The sequence below is a fragment of the Mustelus asterias genome, chromosome 1, assembly GCF_964213995.1.
Source record: "Mustelus asterias chromosome 1, sMusAst1.hap1.1, whole genome shotgun sequence".
In the NCBI taxonomy this organism is placed as follows: domain Eukaryota; kingdom Metazoa; phylum Chordata; class Chondrichthyes; order Carcharhiniformes; family Triakidae; genus Mustelus; species Mustelus asterias.
The window spans coordinates 11,924,131-11,947,839 of NC_135801.1; the positions used below are offsets into that span (position 1 = coordinate 11,924,131).

Genomic DNA, 23,709 nt, shown 5'->3' on the forward strand with positions numbered 1-23,709 from the left:
TCAATGCACAGCAATCACAAACAGGAATCTCAACAAACTTGCGTTCCCCCCCCTTCACCCAGAGGCAGTGTAAGCAATTGCAGTGTCCCAATTTGACGGCTAATTCACCATAATATCTGGGATCTTCCTTGTCTATCGGGCTCCGTTCCACATGGGTGGTGAACTGGGTGGCTGTGCTGATTCCTATCAGTGTTTTTAAAGTGAAAGATAAAAGTTGTACAATCACACGGGAGCTCTAACGAAACAACTACTGAACTACGGGGTGGCACGGTAGCAAGCACTGCTGCCTCAGTGCCAGGGACCTGGGTTCGATCCCTGGCTTGGGGCACTGTCTGTGTGGAGTCTGCACATTCTCCCCGTGTCTGCGTGGGTTTCCTCCCACATTCTGAAAGACGTGCTGGTTAGGTGCATTAACCTGGACTGTGGCGACTAGGGGAATTTCACAGTAACTTCATTGCAGTGTTAATGTAAGGTTTACTTGTGACTAATAAATAAATAAACAAACAAACTACCACATCCACAGATCTGCTGGTGTACTAGAGTGTTAAAGAAGAAATTTCAGAGAGAAACTGTGTTTCTGAAAGATGTATGAAAGAAGAAATCCTTTCAAATTCATTTGAATCCTGATCTTGCAGGCCGTCCTTAAAAAGAACTAGAACATTCACCTAAGCATCCAACATTAGCCTGAAGCAGGGATTAAAAGCTGTGTTGATACTATTGCATTGGCAATGCAGGTTACCGTAATCTACCTCCAGGAGAGTTAAGGACATGATCCAGCTGCAATTTTCCATGCTCAAACAAATTTTCACATTTGATAATATGTCCACAATGCAAGCAAGACAGCGAACATCGCACAACAGAGTTCTAAGTTTTTTCTCTTTCATACACTCATTATAACAAGCACCGGGGTCCTAGTGTGGCTACAAAGCCGTGTCAATCACACCAAATACATTTCTAACTTCACAAGTTCCTTTCCTAAACTGATGCAAGTATAGTACCTCAAACCCGGCTGTCCAAAAACTGGTGGCATCTGAAAAACAGTCACTTTTTAAAAATAAGAGTGGGCCATGCATGGATTTTGAATGATTGAAAAAAAAACTTACTTGCCTTTTTAGGAATTGTTGCATTGGCGCGCCTCCCGTGTGATTGCGGGTGGCACAGTGGTTAGCACTGTTGCCTCAAAGCGCCAGGGACCTGAGGTCAATTCTGGCCTTGGGTCACTGTCTATGTGGAGTTTGCATGTTCTCCCCATGTCAGTGGAGGTTTCCTCCGGGTGCTCCGGTTTCCTCCCACACTCCAAAGATGTGTGATTTAGGTTGATTGGCCAAAATAAATTGCCCCTTAGTGTCAGGGGGAATTAGCAGGGTAAAGATGTGGGGTTACAGGGATAGGGCCTGGGTGGGATTGTTGGCGGTGCAGGTTCGATGGGTCGAATGGCCTCTTTTTGCACTGTAGGGATTTTATGATTCTGGTTGTGTGTTTCATGCGCCTGATGTTTTGAGTTTCTTTGTGACCCTTGACCCCACTCAGAAAAATGCAGGAAATTGCTGCATCGGCGTGGCTGTGCGTGCCTGTCATTTCCCCCACTCTGGGTGGTCGGAGATGTGGCAGCGACAGTTAAACTCACCCAGGAAGAACAAAAGAATCCAATGAGGTAGCATATTTAGCTATGTACTGTACTTGCAATCAGGACATATGCCTATTCTTGCCACAGTATTGAGGTTTGACGCTATTAAGACCACCCAAATGGAAGCCAATGGGCATAAATTCAAACACTGCACTGGATTCCTGAAAGCCTTCAAGTTTCTTGGGCACTAGTTACCATCTTGCAGCTGGTCCAAGTCAGTTCAAAGAAAGCCATTAAAGAGGATTGTACAATCTTGCAGGAATACAAAAAAAAAACACAAACAGTTTTCAGTTACAACCATTTTTAACAACATTTCAGTTTGATTGATCTTTACTCATCTTAAACAGGGTGCACTGATGTAGGTTAGTGGGGGAAGCATGAAAGCATTATTAAATCCCATGCTTAAGAAGTGAATTAATAACAGCAAGAGACATGGACATTAACCTTAAGTATTTTGCAATCATATCATTCAGTTTTCATGTGTGCTCAATGCACTGAGCTAAAGGGTTCTGATTTCAACCCCCCCCCCCAAAAATCGACAAGTTCTGAAATCTGGCAGGGGCTCGGTCCCAAAGCACTCGACCTGTACTACCTGACATAAAATGTGAGCAGACAGGAGCCATGAGCATTCTTGCCTCTGCATCAAGATGGTCATAGGTTCAAACCCCAATCCAGTGTTTGTTTTAATGGGTCTGTGCATGTGAAAAAATAGAATTCAGATAAAATTTGGTAAGCAGCGCAAATTTCTTATCACCCTCGTTCTCCACTCTGCCTCTGTGTTGAGATGGTCGTAGGTTCAAACCCCAATCCAGGCCATGAGCGTACAGTTTAGACTGACCCATCATAAGTTCATAAGATATAGGAACAGAATCAGGCCATTCGGCCCATCGAGTCCGCTCTGTCATTCGATCATGGCCAATATGCTCCTCATCCCCATTTTCCTGCCTTCTCCCCATAACCCTTCAACCCATTACCGATTAAAAATCTGTAACTCCTTAAATTTACTCACTGTCCCAGCATCCACCACACTTTGGGGGAGCGCGTTCCACAGATTCACAACCCTTTGGGAGATGTAATATCTCCTCAACTCTGTTCTAAATTTGCAGTGATGAGGGGTCTGTCGTATGAAGAGGGATTGAACAGTTTAGGCCTATATTCTCTGGAATTTAGAAAAATGAGGGGAGATCAAATTGAGGTATTCAAGATGATAAAAGGTATGGATAAAGTAGACGTGGAGCAGATGGAGCAGTGGTCATAGTCTTTATCCTAAGACTATGACCTCTCATCCTAGAATGTCCCACAGTGGAAACATCTGCTCCACGTCTACTTTATCCATACCTTTTATCATCTTGAATACCTCAATTTGATCTCCCCTCATTCTTCTAAATTCCAGAGAATATAGGCCTAAACTGTTCAATCCCTCTTCATACGACAAACCCCTCATCACTGGAATCAATCTCATGAACCTCCTCTGAACTGCCTCCAATGCCACTACATCTTTCCTCATATAAGGGGACCAAAACTATGCACAATGCTCCAGGTGCGGCCTCACCAATGCCTTGTATAGTTGCAACAATACTTCCTTACCTTTATATTCTATTCCTTTAGCTAATGCCTACATTCCATTCGCTTTATTATCGGCTGTACCTACATGCTAGTTTTCTGTGACACCAGAGCAAGTGTGCAGACCTGGGAGTATTCTGTATTATCAAGAGGTGCTATCTTTCACATGAGGTATTAAACCGAGGCCCCTGATGGTCTGGTCAGCGAAAGGATCCCACGGCGATACTCAGATGGTGTTCTGGCTGGCACCGATCCCTCAACCATCACCACCAAAACAGACTTGTTGGTTATTTTTCTCATTCATTTGACTCCGAGCTGAGCTTTCCACCCATCACAAAGATCAGGGTCTTCCATTTCTAGAAAAGTGCCCATCTCTGTCTCAGCTTCAACCAATTTGTTTCTCACCCTCAAACCAGGCAATTCCCACGCTCACCTTTCTAATGCTGGTTTCCCTTCCTTCATATCATCCAAACCTCCTGGTGCTTGTATCCTATCCTGTATCAGGTACTGCTCACTCATGTAATATCTCCTCAACTCTGTTCTAAATTTGCTACCCCTTATCCTAAGACTATGACCTCTCATCCTAGAATGTCCCACCAGTGGAAGCATCTGCTCCACATCTACTTTATCCATACCTTTTATCATCTTGTATACCTCAATTTGATCTCCCCTCATTCTTCTAAATTCCAGAGAATATAGGCCTAAACTTTTTAATCTCTCTTCATACGACAAACCAAATTTGTTCCCACTTGTCCACAACACCAAAAACTTAAAATTCTCAACCCTGTTCAAACACTCCATGTCCTTGCCCCTCATCACTGTTGTAACCATCGCCCCCCCCCCCACATGATCGTCATCACTGTTGTAACCATCCCCAGCCATGTTCCTCATCACTGTTCTAATGATCCCCCAGACATGTTCTTGATTTGATTATTGTCACATGTATTAGCATACAGTGAAAAGTATTGTTTCTTGCACGCTATACAGACAAAACACACCATTCATAGAGAAGGAAAGGAGAGAGTGCAGAATGTAATGTTACAGTCATAGCTAGGGTGTGGAGAAAGATCAACTTAATGCAAGGTCAGTCCATTCAAAAGTCTGACAGCAGCAGGTAAGAAACTGTTTTTGAGTCGGTTGGTATGTGACCTCAGACTTTTGTATCTTTTTCCCAACGGAAGAAGGTGGAAGAGAGAATGTCCGGGGGGTGTGGGGTCCTTAATTATGCCGGCTGCTTTGCCGAGGCAGCGGGAAGTGTAGACAGAGTCAATGGATGGGAGGCTGGTTTGTGAGATAGATTGGCTACATTCACAACCTTTTGTAGTTCCTCATCACTGTTGTAACCGCCCCCCCCCATCCCATCCCCCGCAGCCATACAACTTGCTCCCGCACCTGAATTTCAACTTCTTTTGTTATGCAATCCCTTTAACCAACCATTGCTGTGTGCCATCAAGGCCCCTTTGCTGTTGAACTTCCTCTGCAAACCCCTCTAACACCTCGCTATTCTTCTATATCTCTCCTTAAAAGCAAACTTTGACCAGTCTTTCATTTACTCCTGCTAAATTCTCTTTCTTGGTCTCAGTGTCTATTCTTGCTTGATTCTGCCTCAGTAAAGCACATTGAGGTGTTTTACTATGTTAATCGCACTATATAAATGCAAACTATTACTGTAAATAAAAAAACTTAATTGAAATATCTTACAACACTCTTGATGGTAAAATAGTACATCATGGAAATTAAGGGTTGGGGATGCTTTCTGACGGAAGACAGTCGAGAATTCCAGTGAAACACCATTAGTGCAGCTATTCTGGCTGTTGTTCTTCGATTTACATTGATTTCTCGACAGGAAAGCTCTGACATTTTTCTCCCAAATTGTCCAAAATGTTATATTATATCATAATAGGTTTGCAAGTTTTTTTATTAAGAAGTTCATCTTAAATAACCTTTCAATCATATTTCCTGTTAGTCACAATTTGGACATGAATCTGATCGGTGACAGCAGTGAAAGATATAAAACAGATGAGCATAATTTCCTTGCCGTTTGCAGGTCAAGATATTGATGAGTTGTGAGAGCTCATTGCTCCTCCCTGCACTGTCATGTACACGGTGAATGACACATTGCCTGTCGGGACTCATCTCAATCTGTTTGTCAAATACCTGTGGCATTACATAAGCTAAGCCACAACCATCTCTAACCATTATTGTCGGAGGTGGATTTGCGTACATAATCATTTGTGGGATGTTTCAGGGATGGGAAAAAAAAGGCCCATTATTTTTGACAATTAGGACATGAACCACAAGTTGGCAATACTGGTGTATGTGCAGTGTTACCACATGACTTGATATGCTGGTCTGCCCCGCTGTGCCATCAATCTGCACATGGAACTGGGGAGGGGAAACGGGTGCTTCAGTTTTGGCTAGTCATTCCATTATAACCAGGGCAGTCAAATCCCAGGAAAAATGGCTGAGTGGAAGCGTAGGGCTTGCAGCCAGACATTCTGAACATTGCAACCTTGCGGAATGTGGTTCTAATATAAAGTCAGGCACAGAAGGTTTCCTTCTCTAAGAAAAAAAAGGGTTTTAAAATATACAATGAAACTGTTCAAAAATTTCACCCAGCCACCAATATGGTGACCTGAAATCCTAGTGATGAGCGCTGATAGTGTAGGGAAGTCCACAAGCTTCCTCAACTAATTTTACAATGGATGAAAATCAAACGTTCAGTGTTAATGCAATTAAGGGTGCTCCGGTTTCCTCCCACACTCCAAAGATGTACAGGTTAGGTTGATTGGCCATGCTCAATTGCCCCTTTGTGTTAGAGAGATTAGCAGAGTAGATACGTGGGGTTACGAGGATAGGGCCTAAGTTGGATTGTTATCGGTGCAGGCTCAATGGGCCAAATGGCCTCTTTCTGCACTTTGGCGATTTTATGATTCTAATGTTTTGTTTTAAAAAAGTGCATCTTAAATTTGCCATTGTTGATAGAATCCACAAAGAAATTTGTCTGAAATAAGAGCAAACAATGCTGGAAACACTCAGCAGGTCAGGCAGCATCTGTGGCGAGAAACAGTGTTAACATTTCAGATCGAAGTGACCTTTCATTGGAACAGAAACCCCAATGATGGGCTGAATGGTCTCTTTCTGTGCTATACCATTCTTTGATTCTGTGGGCATGACTTTCCGGCCACACTCGCCCGAAACTGGAAAATCCCGCCTGAGGTCAGCTGACCGTTCCATGGTCCACCCCTCACCCGTTACGATTCCCGTGGCGGGTGGAATGGGAAAATTCGCCCCCTACAACTCCTTCAGTTGCATACTGCATTGTGTCATGCTGAGCCAGAGAGAATGGTATCACAGAATCCCTACAGTGCAGGAGGCGGCTATTCGGCCCATCGAGTCTGCACCAACACTCTGACAGAGCATCCCACCTAGGCCCAATACCCGTAACCCCACATATTTACCCCACTACGGCCCAACTTTGCCTCTAAGCTAGTCCCAAATGTCTGCATTTGGCCCATATCCCTCTATACCCATCTTACCCATTTAAACTGTCTAAACGCTTTTTAAAAAAACAAAATTGTACCCGCCTCTACTACTGTCTCTGGCAGCTCATTCCAGACATTCACCACCCTCTGAGTGAAAAGGTTGCCCCTCTGGACCCTTTTGTATCTCTCCCCTCTCACCTTAAACCTGTGTCCTCTAATTTTAGGCTCCCCTACCTTTGGGAAAAGATATTGATTATCTAGCTGATCTATGGCCCTCATTATTTTATAGACCTCTATAAGATCACCCCTAAGCCTCCTACGCCCCAGGGAAAAAAGTCCTAGTCTATCCAGCCTCTCCTTATAACTCAAACCATCAAGTCCTGGTAGCATACTAATAAATCTTTTCTGCACACTTTCTAGTTTAATAATATCCTTTGTATAATAGGGTGATCAGAACACATCTTGGTTATAATTGCAGGTTCAGTTCTTGGTTGGATATAAAAGATCCTCGGCACTATTTTGAAGAGGTAAAGCACAGGGCAATTATCTTTGGTGTCCTGGTCAATATTTATCCCTCAATCAACGTCACAAAAACAAATGATCTGGTCATCATCATATTGCTGTTCGTGGGTGCTGGCTGTGTGCAAATTGATTGCCACTTTTCCAATATTGCATTTCAAAAGTACGCAACTGACTGCAAAGCAATTTCTGGTGTCCAGTAATCATGTAAGGCACTCAGGTAAGGCACTCTAAAATGCAAATTCTTCCTTTTTAAAAGGATGTTCAAATGTATTTTGTAAGGAGCTTCTCAAATTTATTTAAATGGGACAAGCTTGATGAACCAGCTGTTTGTTCCTGCTTACTCATCAATTTCATATCATTTAAAGTGCAACCTTATATTAGAAATAGTTTTAGTTCACCCCTTCCCTGATATTCTTGAGAACCATGTTCTGTGAAGTTACTGGAAGTACTGGATCATTACGATTCAGAAGTATCTATAGACAAATATGTTCAATCTTCTATCCCTCACCAACTTCTGACCCATACGCTTTACTACAATGAGCTCCAGTTGCATCATTTAGCCTTTAATGAGTAACTCTATCAAATGCCTTTTGAAAATCCACATACACAGTATCCAATATCTTTCCTTTAACAATTCACAGTGTTAATGTCCTGAAAAGAACCCCATTAACTTTTCCAGACTTCTGCAAATCTGTGCTGTATTAACCAAACTATGTTCTTCATGTAAGATTGGCATGGTGGCACAGTGGTTAGCACTGCTGTCTCACAGCGCCAGAGACCTGGGTTTGATTCCAGCCTCGGGTCGCTGTCTGTGCAGAGTCTGCACGTTCTTCTCATGACTGCATGGGTTTCCTCCGGGTGCTCTGGTTTCCTCCCACACTCCAAAGATGCGCAGGTTAGGTGGATTGGCCTTGCTAAATTGCCCCTTAGTGTCAGGGGATTTAGCCGGGTAAATACGTGTGGTTATAAGAACATAACATAAGAACTAGGAACAGGCCCCTCGAGCCTGCTCCGCCATTCAATAAGATCATGGCTGATCTTTTTGTGGACTCAGCTCCACTTACCTGCCCGCTCACAATAACCCTTAATCTTTATTGTTCAAAAATTTATCTATCCTTGCCTTAAAAACATTCAATGAGATAGCCTCATCTGCTTCACTGGGCAGGGAATTCCACAGATTCACAACCCTTTGTGTGAAGAAGTTCCTCCTCAACTCAATCCTAAATCTGCTCCCCCTTACTTTGAAGCAATGCCCTCTAGTTCTAGTTTCACCCACCAGTGGAAACAATTTCCCTGCTTCTATCTTATCTATTCCCTTCATAATCTTATATGTTTCTATAAGATCTCCCCTCATTCTTCTGAATTCCAATGAGTATAGCCCCAGTCTACTCAGTCTCTCCTCATAAGCCAACCCTCTCAACTCCAGAATCAACCTAGTGAATCTCCTCTGCACCCCCTCCAGTGCCAGTATATCCTTTCTCAAGACCAAAACTGTACACAGTACTCCAGGTGTGGCCTCACCAGCATCTTAAACAGCTGCAACATGACCTCGTTGTTTTTAAACTTCATCCCTCTAGCAATAAAGGACAAAATTCCATTTGCCTTCTTAATTACCTGCTGCACCTGCAAACCAACTCCTTGAGATTCCTGCACAAGGACATCCAGGTCCCTCTGCACAGCAGCATGCTGCAATTTACCACCATTTAAATAATAGTCCATTTTGCTGACCTCACATTTACCAACATTGTACTCCATCTGCCCGACCCTCGCCCACTCACTTAGACTATCTATATCCCTTTGCAGACTTTCAGTGGCCTCTGCACACTTTGCTCTGCCACCTATCTTAGTGTCATCTGCGAATTTTGACACACTACACTCAGTTACGAGGATAGGGCTTGGGTGGGATTGTTGTCAGTGCAGGCTTGATGAGCTGAAGGTCTCCTTCTGCACTGTAGAGATTCTATGATTTTATGATCCAACGCAACATTGTTTGTTTGTTTCTTGTATTATTTCTTTAAAGAGTTTCTCCAAGATTGATTTAGACTGTTGGATCAATTGTTATCACCCCTTCTGAACTTCTTGGAGAGATTGTCAACTCTATGATTCTCTGACAAGGCTCTCAAGTAACAAACTCCTGGTCCCCGAGACATTTCCTTTGTACAAACTAATTCAGCCAGACAATTCAGCATGATGTTTTATTGATCTGTTGCCTTGTGTCTTCTCATGGCAGGTGAGAAGGTTGAATCCTGAAATATTTGTGCTTTCCCTGCTCACTTGATTTCATTTAGCTGGGAAAAGCACTGCAATTGAAAATAAGATTCAGTTGGCTGTTTTCTGCCTAAAAGTCCAATTGTCTCTTTTGTCACAAAGTGAAGCCCAATTCACAAGGCACAGTATGGAATTAATTGAAATGCATAAGATTCTAAGAGGGTTTGATGTGTGGAGGCTGTTTCTTCTCGTGGAGAGCCTAGAACAAGGGGGCATTGTCTAAGGATGAGGAGACGGCCATTTTGGATTGAGGTGATGAGAACTTTTTTTCACTCAGAGAGTTGAATGTCTCTGGAATTTTCTACCTCAGAAGGCTGCAGATGCTCAACTGTTAAGTCTATACAAGACTGAGATGAACAGATTTTTGGAATCTAAGGATTGTGGAGATCAGGCATGGCGTTTCTGAATGTATCAATGAGCTTAAGAGGCTGCATGGTCTACTCCTGCTCTTGTTTTTTTCTTCTTATTACTAGTTAACAGCAGCAAAAAAATCATCTTCCGTTGGTGAAACATCAAGCTGCAATGGTTCAATCATAGAATCCCTACAGTGTAGAAGGCGGCCATTTGGCCCATCGAGTCTGCACCGACAACAATCCCACCTGGGCCCTATTCCGTAACCCCACATTACCCCTGTTAGTCCCCCTCACACTTAAGGGGCAATTTAGCATGGCCAATCCACCTAATCTGCACATCTTTGGAGTGTGGGAGGAAACCAGAGCACCCGGAGGAAACCCACGCAGACACGGGAAGAATGTGCAGACTCCGCACAGGCAGTGACCCAAGCCGGAAATCGAACTCGGGTCCCTGGCACTGTGAGACAGCAGTGCTGACCACTGTGCCGCCCACAAAAAATTAGATTTCTACTGCAAAGGGAGTCCAAATGAATGTTGAGTACAGATGGTCATTAACAGGAAATGTAAGCATCTCTCACCACTGTCTTTGACCTAGTTTACTCGATAGTTCTCTGTCTGGGGACCAAATCATTAGTGAGCATATTCGGCAGGCTGTTGCAATGCACTCCTGGCCAGCCTTCCAGCTTGCATTCTCTTTAATTTTGAGTTCATCCAAAGTTCTGCTGTTTGTGTCCTTTCTTGAACTAAGTTCCATTCAACAATCACCCCTGTGCTCGCTGACCTACACTGACACCCAATCCACAACATTTTGATTTAAAAATTCTCATCCCCTCTGCGGCTTAGCTCATCCCTCTCTCTGTAACCTTGTCTGGTCCCAAAGCTTTCAGAAATTTCTGCATTCCTCCAATTCTGGTCACTTGTGCATCTCCCAGTTTCATCGCTCTGCCATTGGCAGTCGTGCCTTCAGCTGGCCAGGTCCAAACTCTGGAATTCCTTCCCCAAGTCTCTCTGCTTCTTTACTCCCTTCCCGCCTTAAGACACTCCTTTACCTTTCTCTAGCTTTTGATCATCTATCCTATTATCTCTTTACATGGCTCAATGTCAAATTTTGTTTGACGATGCTTCTGTGAAGCACCATGGGACAATTTACCCCATTAAAGACACAACATAAATCAAAGTTATTAATCTTGGTCATTTCTTCAAGTCATGTGTCCCAGCCATATTCCCATGTCACGATAGGGATAGTGGTTAGCACTGCTGCCTCACAGCGACGGAGACCTGGGTTCAATTCCCGGCTTGGGTCAGTGACTGTGCTGAGTTTGCACGTTCTCCCCGTGTCTGCGTGGGTTTCCTCCAGGTACTCCTGTTTCCTGTCACAGTCTGAAAAACATGCTGGTTAGGTGCATTGGCCATGCTAAATTCTCCCTCAGTGTATCCAAACAGGCGCTGGAGTGTGGCAATTGGGGGATTTTCACAGTAACTTCATTGCAGTATTAATGTAAGCCTACTTGTGACTAATAAATAAACTTTACTTGGACTTTACTTTAAATGGCCTCCTTCTGCACTGTTGTAGGGATTCTCTGATTCTATGATAGTTAATTATGGTTTTTACACAGAAATCACACTAAAGTAAAGTTTATTTATTAGTCACAAGTAAGGCTTACATTAACACTGCAATGAAGTTACTGTGAAATTCCCCTAGTCGCCACATTCCGGCGTCTATTTGGGTCAATGCACCGAACCGGCATGTCTTTCAGACTGTGGGAGGAAACTGGAGCATCCGGAGGAAACCCACGCAGACACTGGGAGAACGTGCCAACTCCACACAGATACTGACCCAAGCCGGGAATCGAACCCGGGTCCCTGGAGCTGAGACAGCAGTGCTAACTACTGTGCCACCATGCCGCCCACTAGGGGATTTTCACTGTAACCTCTTTGCAGTGCTGATGTATGCCTACCTGTGACACTAATAAATAAACTTTAAATTCTTTATTACAGGTGTGCCACAGTCAAATCCTAGACTGCTTAACCGGGTTCCACACTAAACCCTCCTCAGGGATCACATGTCCCACACTCTTCAAGGGGCAGTACGCACCCCAAATCCCCAACATACATATATCACAGCTAGTCTTGATCATTTCTTCAAGTCATGTGTCCCGGCCTTATTTCCACGTCACTATAAGGGGAAATTCTGGATTCAGAAGCTGACCCCACATTAAAATAAAATTTGCATTATTGAATGGAAGAATTCTAAAAATAATTCCAAAAATTTGACTATTTTGGTTTTGCGAACAATCTAAAGTATGTATAATTTAAGCGTCGTGTAGTTGCTAGCTTCTTTTAATTCTTGTAACGAATCTGACTTGTACCTTGCGACTGAATGGTAAGAGCTGGTTAGGCTGGCTAGCACAAGCCAATAAAGGTGTACAAAAAGTGTAACCTGTGCAAACTCGTGTGTGTAACCTGGTGGTACAAAGGTAAATCATTCCCCATAAGGCACACTACTTCCAGCCACTGTGTTTCTAATTGCAAGCTCAGGTGCATGGGAAGAGCAAGTTTGCCACAGGAACGGCACGGCGGCAAAGTGGTTAGCACTGCTACCTCACATCGCCTGGGATCCGGGTTCAATTCCCTGCTTGAGTAACTGTGTGGAGTTTGCATATTCTTCCTGTGTTTTTCCACTGGGTGCTCCAGTTTCCTTCCACAGTCCAAAAGACGTGCTGGTTTGGTGCATTGGCCATGCTACATTCTCCCTCAGTGTACCCGAACAGGTACTGGAGCGTGGCAACTAGGGGATTTTCACAGTAACTTCATTGCAGTGTTAACATAAGCCCACTTGTGACACTAATAAGTAAACTTTAAAACTTTGCCATGACCAGTCTTATTGTTTAGGGAGGGTCCAAATCATAATATTCCGAGTTTTTATTTCCTAAAGTACATGACAAAATAGCAGGCAGCACAGAAAAGTTTATGGAGCCATGCTATTTAAAAATAACTGGTAATTAAAACTGGATGGGGAAGAGGTGAATGTTTCTTGCTTGCATGAATACCCCATTAGGAGAAAGAAATACCAGATTTAACGGTACATAAAGCACAATATTAGAATTAAAAATTGCTTCAATGACCTTGCAATGTCCTTCTATAACCACGCATTTTAACTTAAAAATCCCGATTGAATTCACGGAGCCATTAAAATGTATATATTCAAATTGAACTACTGTCAGTGGTCTGGATGCCCAGATATTATAAAATCAACAAAATTGAGGCCAGTGGTGCCACACTAAAACTGCAAACTTGACGAAACCCAGCGTAACCCAGCTTTTGACGGTATACACGTGCATATGGGATACGTGGAGATGTTTTTCCTCGGGGCCATTTACTAGAGATCCTTACCTGGTAAGTCTGAAAACAGGAGAATGCATTCATTGAATCCATTGGCCAATAGTCTATCTCGCAACTGCTGCAGAATGGCTACCCCAATACAGAATGGGAATGAAGAATTGCCCAAGAGTAACGTGTCCCACAGGTGAAAGATCTTGTGCAAAGGAAACACATCTGTAAAAACAGGCACAGGAATGGACAGTTTCAGCAACGAAGATGCACATTTAGTGAGGAAACAGCATCAAATTTCTCATTACACTGAATTTTATTAAAAATGGTCTTTAAAAGGTTTATTATAGTAACACAAAATTGGTGACTGTAAAAATAATTTGAGGAAATATTCTTTTTGGTTAGCCTATACTTCCAATACTCGTTTTGGAGCAATTTTATCTGGGAGAGACACAACTTTGGTTAGTGGCTGCTGTTTTGCACTTAGCATTCTGTGGTAAATTTCAGGTGAAATTGGATTGAACGCATTTTATTGATGCACCACGACCAGCTGAATCAGAAGCATGATCAAGCCAAATCCACCACAACAGAACAACAGTAGTTAGCGAGTTATGGAAAATGAGCACCATTTCTTGTCAAAACTTATACAGAGCGGGTCCATTACAATATATAGAATCCCTATTGTGCAGAGAGGGGCTAACTTCCACAGTTCACCATGGAAAGCCTTCTTTCTGGATGTATCACAGCTTGGTATGGCTCCTGCTCTGCCCAAGACCGCAAGAAACTACAAAGGGTCGTGAATGAAGCCCAGTCCATCACTCAAACCCAACCTCCCATCCATTGACTCTGTCTACACTTCCTGCTGCCTTGGAAAAGCAGCCAGTATAATTGAGGACTGCACACACCCTGGGCATTCTCTGTTCCATCAGAAAAAGATACAAAAGTTTGAGGTCACGTATCAACCGACTCAAAAACAGTTTCTTCCCTGCTGCCATCAGACTTTTGAATGGACCTACCTCGCACAAAGTTGATCTTTCTCTACACCCTAGCTATGACTGTAACACTACATTCTGTACCCTCTCCTTTCTTTCTCTATGAACATTATGCTTTGTCTGTATAGTGCACAAGAAACAATACTTTTCACTGTATACTGATACATGTTGCCGGGACTGGAGAAGCTGAGTTACAGAGAGAGATTGAATAGGTTGGGACTTTATTACCTGGAGCGTAGAAGATTGAGGGGAGATTTGATAGAGGTGTATAAGATTTTGATGGGTATAGATAGAGTGAATGCAAGCAGGCTTTTTCTGCTGAGGCTAGGGGAGAAAAAAACCAGAGGGCATGGGTTAAGGGTGAAAGGAGAAAAGTTTAAAGGGAATATTAGGGGGGGCTTCTTCACGCAGAGAGTGGTGGGAGTGTGGAATGAGCTGCCGGATAAAGTGGTAAATGCAGGGTCACTTTTAACATTTAAGAAAAACTTGGACGGGTTCATGGATGAGAGGGGTGTGGAGGGATATGGTCCAAGTGCAGGTCAGTGGGACTAGACATAAAATGGTTCGGCACAGACAAGAAGGGCCAAAAGGCCTGTTTCTGAGCTGTAATTTTCTATGGTTCTATGTGACAATAATAAATCAAATCAAAAAATCAGAGTCTGCACCACCTCGTCCTGAGAGCATCTGATCCAGGCCCACTCCCTTCCCCCCTTATCCCCATAACCCCGTGCATTTACTATGGCTAATCCACGTAATCTACACATTTTTGGTCACTAAGGGACAATTTAGCATGGTCAATCCACATAACCTGTACATCTCTGGACATCTTTGTACTTCTTATGTAATTATTTCTTACAAATTATTTGAACTTTCAAGAACTTTCAAGAGCCAGAACTCATGTTGTGACCCTTATTGCTTTTAACTCAAATTTCTTAAAAAGAGGTAAATTGTAGCCTAGTTTTGTTAATGAGGGAGCCTACCACAATGTGCTAAGATTTCTGCCCCAATTTCTTTTCAATACACATATTTATGTTGACTTAGCGCTTCAAATTCAGTAAAGAAATCCATGGAAACATTTGTCAGATAAACATGAGTATGACTCACGTGTAAACATTGTGAGAAACCATGGAATGGCGTACAGCTGAAAAATACAAAACAGAGCACTATTAGGCAAGGTCATATCATCTGTTCCACAGGCAGAATGATTCATCAACTCATATTGAGATCCTAACTACAAATACTGGTAAATTGGAAATTCAAAAGTTATCACCTTTCATTGCAGTCATGTTAGCATTGGTAACACTCTCACATTGGAGTGAGAAAGTCAAGCCCCACCTAAGGCACACAATCTAGGATGTTGTTTAGATGCAATACCGAGATTGGAAGAGCTTTTTTTTGTAAGATGAAAGGTTAAACCTGCCCATCATACAAGACCTCAAAGTAAAGTTTATTTATTGGTCACAAGTAAGGCTTATATGAACACTGCAATGAAGTTACTGTGAAATTCCCCTAGTTCCCACACGACGGCACCTGTTCGGGTCAATGCACCTAATCAGCACGTCTTTCAGAATGTAGGAGGAAATCGGAGCACCCGGAGGAAATGCAGACACGGGGAGAATGTGTAAACTCCACACAGACAGTGACCCAAGCCAGGAATCGAACCTGGGTCCCTGGCGCTGTGAGGCAGCAGTGTTAACCACTGTGTCACCGTGCCGCCAAAGAGAAGCTGGAAGCTATTCTGGTGCTCTGGCCAACATTCCTCCCTCAACCAGGGACCTGGGTTCGATTCCCAGCTTCGGTCACTGTCTGTGTTGAGTTTGTACATTCTCCCCGTGTCTGCGTGGGTTTCCTCCGGGTGCTCCAGTTCCTTCCCACAGTCCAAAGGTGTGCCGGTTAGGTGGATTGGCCAGGCTAAATTGCCCCTCAGCGTCAGGGGACTAGCTAGGGTAAATGCATGGGGTTATGGGTATAGGGCCTGGGTGGGATTGTGGTTGGTGCAGGCCCGGTGGGCCGAACGGGCTACTTCTGCACTGCATGATTCTATGAACGTATAACACCAGTAATAGATCAATTGGCTATTGAGTCACATTTCTGCTTCTGGGATCTGTATCCACTTTGGAATGCTATGTTTGACAAGAAGTGAATATAATTCAATGGTTGTGAAGTGCTTTGGGACCTGTATATATGTTGAGGATGGGAGAGGTGCTCTATAAATATAAATTATGTCTTCTCTCTCACTGGGCTTTCCTCCATGACTCTGGATTTCTCAGGAAACCTTTGGTTACCGTACACTACCCTGGTCTCAGCTCTCCCCCAGCAACAATGATCCCGACATTGCACAATATAAACACAGAATTCCCTGCCAATGTACTATAGATGATTCCTGACAAAACAACTGCAAGTTATAATTATTAATCTTTTCTGTACTGATGCTGAGGCCATTCACCTCTTTACCATATGTGGGTGCCTGTTGGTGCACAATGGCTGCTACATTTTACCCATGTAAAAAGAATCACTGTCCTTGAAAAGTAATCTGTTACGTGGGATGCTTTGAGATGGCGCCGGAGCAAGGCGACTTCTTACAAGCTGTGCCCAGCATACCTTCTAATTCTATCTTTTACTCTTGTTCTATGCTTCTAAAACTTCATTCTAACTCTTTTATGACTGTAACACTACATTCTGCACTCCCTCGTTTCCTTCTCTATGAACGGTATGTTTTGTCTGTATAGCGCGCAAGAAACAATATTTTTCTCTGTATGTGACAATAATAAATCAAATCAAAGGTAAGGGTGGCACGGTGGCAAGCACTGCTGCCTCACAACGCCAGGGACCCTGGTTTGATTCCTGGCTTGGGTCACTGTCTGTGTGGAGTTTGCACATTCTCCCCACGTCTGCATGGGTTTCCTCCGGGTGCTCCGGTTTCCTCCCACAGTCCAAAGATGTGCGGGTCAGGGGGTTTGGCCATGCTAAATTGCCCCTTAGTGTCAGAGGGACTAGCTCGGGTAAATGTATGGGGATAGGGCCTGGCTGGGACTGTTGTCGGTGCAGACTCGATGGGCTGAATGGCCTCGTTCTGCACTATGGGATTCTATCTATGTTTTTGGTGAACAGATACGATGATTCAATGAAATAAGTAATTCCTTTATACCTCCACATACGACGGCGGTATGGTACTTGATCCCAGACAAATTTGAGCTCCAGTTCACCATTGAAACAGTGCCCAGGAGTGATTTCCTCTGATTTATTTTCTATTGTGGTTCCTCGGGCTCCTTTTGCCATATCCTCATGAGAGCACAGCTATGATATGGAACTCTTGGTCCTTTATACAGAGTGTGAAAGAAGCACACCTCGCAAGCACCAGTACGCGGTGCACATAAGTGAAATTCTCCACATCCAATATTTCTTCTTGGTTTTACATGCATTTTAAATAATATTATTGAGCAATTAAAAGTAGCATAGAAGTAATTGCATCCTGTTTTCAAAGGCAAATTAAATCCGGCTGAGAAACTTGCTGTCAATCATTGGTAAACATGCATGGTCGTTGGGTATGTGCCATAGAATCCTACATGCAGAAGGAGGCCATTCAGCTCAGTGAGTCTGCACCGACCACAATCCCACCCAGGCCCTATCCCCGTATCCCCCTGCATTTACCCTAGCTAGTCCCCCTGACACTAAGGAGCAATTTCAGCATGGCCAATCCACCTAACCCGCACATCTTTGGACTGTGGGAGGAATTCGGAGCAGCCGGAGGAAACCCATCATCCATGATAGTTCTTTGTCTACCTCATTTCTCTGCAATACCACGGTAAAATATTAGCAAGGTATAAAACTACAGCAGTTATGTTACAGGACTAGTTACCCAGAGGGCTGAATTAACAATCTGGAAAACCTAAGTGTTTTAGGATTTATTTCTTCATGGGATGTGGGTATCACTGGCAAGGCCAGCGTTTGTTGCCCATGCCCTTCAACTGAATGGTTTGCTCGGCCATTTCAGATGGCGGGGGTTATGAGTCAACTTTAATGCCGTGGATCTGGTGTCACATGTAGACCAGACCAGGTAAGGATGGGAGATATCCTCCCCCCAGCGGACCAAATGGATTTTTATGATCATTGATGATCGTCTCATGGTCACATCACAGAGGTTGGAATTAATTCCAGATTTTATGAGTTGAATTTAAATTTCATGAGCTGCCATGTTGGGATGTGAAGGTTTCCTCCCACACTCCAAACATGTGCAGGTTAGGTTGATCGCCCATGATAAATTGCCCCTTGTCAGGGGGACTAGCAGGGTAAATACTTGCAGTTACAGGGATAGGACCTGGGTGGGACTGTTGTCAGTGCAGGCTCAATAGGCTGAATGGCTTCATTCTGCACTGTAGGGATTCTATGAACCCTTGTCTCCAGACCATTAGCCTGATGACTAGTCCAGTGACTTTTACCACTACACCACTATCTCCTGTGTGATAGTCGAGCATTTAAGTTCAGTTTTAAAATTCTGCAAATCAAATACAGGATTCAGCAAAAGTGACCACAAAACTGTTGGATTGTCAGAAAAAATCCAACTGGCCCACTAATGTCCTATTGGGGAGGAAGTCCGATTACCCTGCCCAGCTACCTATACGTGATTCAAGTCCCACAGCAACACAATTAAATATTCATCGCCACTCTGAAGTGGCCTAGCAAGTCACTCATTTGTGCCAAATGAATGAGTACGGGTGGGAAATAAATGCCAGCCATGCAGATAATACCATTGTCCTGAGAGTGAACAAGTGGCGGCACGGTAGCACAGTGGTTAGCACTGCTGCTTCACAGCTCCAGGGTCCTGGGTTCGATTCCCGGCTCGGGTCACTGTCTGTGTGGAGTTTGCACATTCTCCTCGTGTCTGCATGGGTTTCCTCCGGGTGCTCCGGTTTCCTCCCACAGTCCAAAGATGTGCGGGTTAGGTTGATTGGCCAGGTTAAAAATTGCCCCTTAGAGTCCTGTGATGCGTAGGTTAGTGGGATTAGCGGGTAAATATGTAGGGGTAGGGCCTGGGTGGGATTGTGGTCGGTGCAGACTCGGTGGGCCGAATGGCCTCCTTCTGCACTGTAGGGTTTCTATGATTTCTATGAAAAACACCGTCATGTCCCACTGAGTAAATGGCATCAATTTTAAATATCAATCTGCTCATTACATTTCAGTGCAACCTCTGCAAAGCCAGCATGCATCATTATATAACCACTGTTTGATTTTAAAAATCGTGGGCATCTAATTGCATTTTAAACACTTCTGTTAAAATGCTCAGTTTTCAGAGCTGATATATACAGCACAACAAAGTGCAATATGGTTTCAACCTTACGTTAGAAAAAGGCTGTGTAGCTTTTGCACTGGGGTTCAGTGTCTGGAATCCAGATGTCAGGGAGTGCGTGGTTGTGCAGGCAAGGGGAGAAGATACACCTATCGTGTTTGCCAAGCATATACACACACACACATGCATACGCATGCATAAACACGCATGCATACACACACACACACACACACACACACAGGCACACACACAATGGGAAAATTAATTTATAATGTCCACGAAGAGACTTATTTTCATCAAAAGACACGTTTCTAAAGGGAAATTTAATTTGACCAGTTACAGGTTTACAGCTTTTACAAAGGCATGGGATTCTGCTTATAATTAAACAAAGCACAAGAGTACTGAAGAGTTCATGGCACTTTTAGACAGTTTTTAGGACAGTTGAGTTATTTGCACTTTGGACCCTTTTCAAACATTCAGTACCTATTAGAGTCAGCTTCCTGCTTCAATTCACTTCAACTTGATGGACTACAGCTGACTTCACAAAGCTAAAACATTTTTGGATTCAGATCTAAATCCTCAACATCACATCATGGCTAAGGCAAGAACAAACAAGCAACGATGATACGGGTTGAGTTTTGGCTGCCATATGAGTGAAGATAGAGAGAAGAAAGAATTTTTATTGATACAACAACTTAATATGACTCTCCCAGCTCATTTTATATGGAACGATTTATCCTGAAGTGTTTTCTGGGTGAATCCAATAGCCATTTTGCAGTGCAACAATACTTCACAAACTACAGTGATACAAAATTCATCTGGCCCAGATTGAGGGAAGAAGCATTTTCCATGAAACTTGAAGAGTTTCCTGCTGTTCTTCAACCATCCCACTGAGATCTTTAACATCCACATGGATGGAGAAATGAAGCCTTGGTTAAGTGTCTCATCTAAAGGGAGACACTTCTGACAATGCAGCTTCCTCAGTAGTGCAATGGAGTGGTGGGCTAAACTATGGGCTCAAGTCCTGAGTTCACAACGTTCTGAATTAGATGCAAATCTTACCAACCGAGACAAACCAAACGGACATATTTATTTCAGTGCTGACCAAGCTCAAGTGCTTTGAGCAGGATTTTAATGAAGAAAAGTGCAATTTTAAGGAGTTGGTCATAGAATCCCTACAGTGCAGAAGAGGCCCATCGAGACTGCACCGACCACAATCCCACCCAGACCCTATCCCCGTAACCCCATGCATTTACCTTAGCTAGTCCCCCTGACACTAAGGGACAATTTAGCATGGCCAATCCACCTAACCCGCACGGTCTTTGGACTGTGGGAGGAAACTGGAGCACCCGGAGGAACCCATGCAGACACGGGGAGAATGTGCAAACTCTGCACAGACAGTCACTTAAGCTAGGAATTAAACCTGGGTCCTTGGCGATGTGAGGTAGCAGTGCTAACCACCGTGCCACACCATTTCTCCAATGCTGGGTCAACAATATCAGTTGAAACAATCTCATGTTGAACAATCATTGGTTTCTCTGGGCGGGAGGTAATAGGCCTGACGGGTGTCTTGCCCACTGGCTGGCCCTGCCAGACCAATGGGGGGTGCCCAGTGATCACCATTGAGATGTTCCCAGTGTTCAGGAGAACCCTGTTGATTGAAGTCCTGCCTGCCATTGCTTGTCTGCATCACTGGGACCAGAGGCAGCTGCCAATAATGCACTCATCAAAGCCCCAGGAACGCTGAGGGGATCCCAGGTCAAAGGCAGGATGGGGACAGCGGGATGGCAGGCGATGGAGACAGCGGGATGTGAGGGGGGGGGTGGGGAGGAGGACAGGCGGTGTGGAAACAAGGGCAGGACACTGGCTTTCAGTGGCTACCCCCTATTTTTCCAATGCCAGGGCTCTTGATCAGACACTGGGTGCTTGATTATGTGGGATTCCCCCCAGGAGGCTGCTTGCTAGGTGGCCTCTGGGAGGTGTCGGGAAGCCACGTGACTCCCATTTAATCCCGGAAGCATCACTGAACGGCCTCAGGGATAATGAGTGTCATTATTAATGAGTCTATCTGACATCCTACCAGCGGCCGCTGGGAATTCCGATATAATTGGGAAAGGTTTTTTGCCACTGTGGGGAAACTGTTGCAAGGCCCCTCCTGTGATTAAGTGGGGCCAGCCATCATGGCGCCTGCCCTAACCATTAAACACAGTAAGAAGTTTAACAACACCAGGTTAAAGTCCAACAGGTTTATTTGGTAGCAAAAGCCACACAAGCTTTCGAGGCTCTGAGCCCCTTCTTCAGGTGAGTGGGAATTCTGTTCACAAACAGAACTTATAAGACACAGACTCAATTTACATGAATAATGGTTGGAATGCGAATACTTACAACTAATCCAGTCTTTAAGAAACAAAACAATGGGAGTGGAGAGAGCATCAAGACAGGCTAAAAAGATGTGTATTGTCTCCAGACAAGACAGCCAGTGAAACTCTGCAGGTCCACGCAACTGTGGGAGTTACAAATAGTGTGACATAAATTCTGATTCTAGGATCGCATGATAAAGACTCAGGAGGAAAAAAGCAGAAATATTTATGTGAAATAGTGTGACATAAACCCAATATCCCGGTTGAGGCCGTCCTTGTGTGTGCGGAACCTGGCTATCAGTTTCTGCTCCGCGACTCTGCGCTGTCGTGTGTCGCGAAGGCCGCCTTGGAGAACGCTTACCCGAATATCAGAGGCCGAATGCCCGTGACCGCTGAAGTGCTCCCCAACAGGAAGAGAACAGTCTTGCCTGGTGATTGTCGAGCGGTGTTCATTCATCCGTTGTCGCAGCGTCTGCATAGTTTCCCCAATGTACCATGCCTCGGGACATCCTTTCTTGCAGCGTATCAGGTAGACAACGTTGGCCGAGTTGCAAGAGTATGTACCGTGTACCTGGTGGATGGTGTTCTCACGTGAGATGATGGCATCTGTGTCGATGATCCGGCACGTCTTGCAGAGGTTGCTGTGGCAGGGTTGTGTGGTGTCTTGGTCACTGTTCTCCTGAAGGCTGGGTAGTTTGCTGCGGACAATGGTCTGTTTGAGGTTGTGCGGTTGTTTGAAGGCAAGAAGTGGGGGTGTGGGGATGGCCTTGGCGAGATGTTCGTCTTCATCAATGACATGTTGAAGGCTCCGGAGGAGATGCCGTAGCTTCTCCGCTCCGGGGAAGTACTGGACAACGAAGGGTACTCTGTCCACTGTGTCCCGTGTTTGTCTTCTGAGGAGGTCGGTGCGGTTTTTCGCTGTGGCGCGTTGGAACTGTTGATCAATGAGTCTAGCGCCATATCCTGTTCTTATGAGGGCATCTTTCAGCGTCTGGAGGTGTCTGTTGCGATCCTCCTCATCATTTATTCATGTAAATTGAGTCTGTGTCTTATAAGTTCTGTTTGTGAACAGAATTCCCACTCACCTGAAGAAGGGGCTCAGAGCCTCGAAAGCTTGTGTGGCTTTTGCTACCAAATAAACCTGTTGGACTTTAACCTGGTGTTGTTAAACTTCTTACTGTGTTTACCCCAGTCCAACGCCGGCATCTCCACATCATGACTAACCATTAAATCCAGCCCATTGTGTTTGCTGACAAAAATGTTACAAGTTTTTCTGTTCTGGACAATAACAGCATCCGAAAACGTTTCAGGTCTGAGACCGTGATAACACCAATGGGGCCCTCATGTGGAACAGGGTTGTTAACAATGTTCCAGAAACTGCACTGGGAAACTGACCTGCTTCATGCGGCAAATCTGAAACAAAGGAAGACAAAAGGGTCTGCAGCATGTTACAGCCATTCACAAACAAACCACAATCAGTAAGGATAGGCAACAACACCTCCTCCACGATCATCCTCAACACCGGTGCCCAACAACTCATACACCTATGACTGTGTGGCCAAATTCCCCTCCAATTCGATTTTCAAGTTTGCTGACGACACCACCGTAGTGGGTCGGATCTCAAACAATGACGAGACAGAATACAGGAATGAGATAGAGAATCTGGTGAATTGGTGTGGCAACAATAATCTCTCCCTCACTGTCAACAAAACAAAGGAGATGTTCATCAACTTCAGGAAGCGTAAAGGAGAACATCAACGGGGACGAAGTAGAAAGGGTCGAGAGCTTCAAGTTTTTAGATGTCCAGATCACCAACAACCTGTCCTGGTCCCTCCAGGCCGACACTATAATTAAGAAAGCTCACCAATGCCTCTACTTTCTCAGAAGACTAAGGAAATTTGGCATGTCAGCTACGACTCTCA

General features: G+C 44.3%; 1 protein-coding gene across 2 annotated transcripts in view; it reads right to left on the minus strand.

Annotated features, from left to right (window-relative positions):
* Positions 1-23,709, minus strand: part of tbck (TBC1 domain containing kinase) — a 218,442-nt gene that overhangs the window by 89,861 nt on the left and 104,872 nt on the right. For both annotated transcript variants that reach the window (XM_078209219.1, XM_078209229.1), the window contains exons 21-22: positions 15,245-15,281; positions 13,212-13,373 (exon numbers count right to left, since the gene is read on the minus strand). In XM_078209219.1, coding sequence (XP_078065345.1) covers positions 13,212-13,373; positions 15,245-15,281 — 199 coding nt within the window. The remainder of the gene's footprint in view (positions 1-13,211; positions 13,374-15,244; positions 15,282-23,709) is intronic.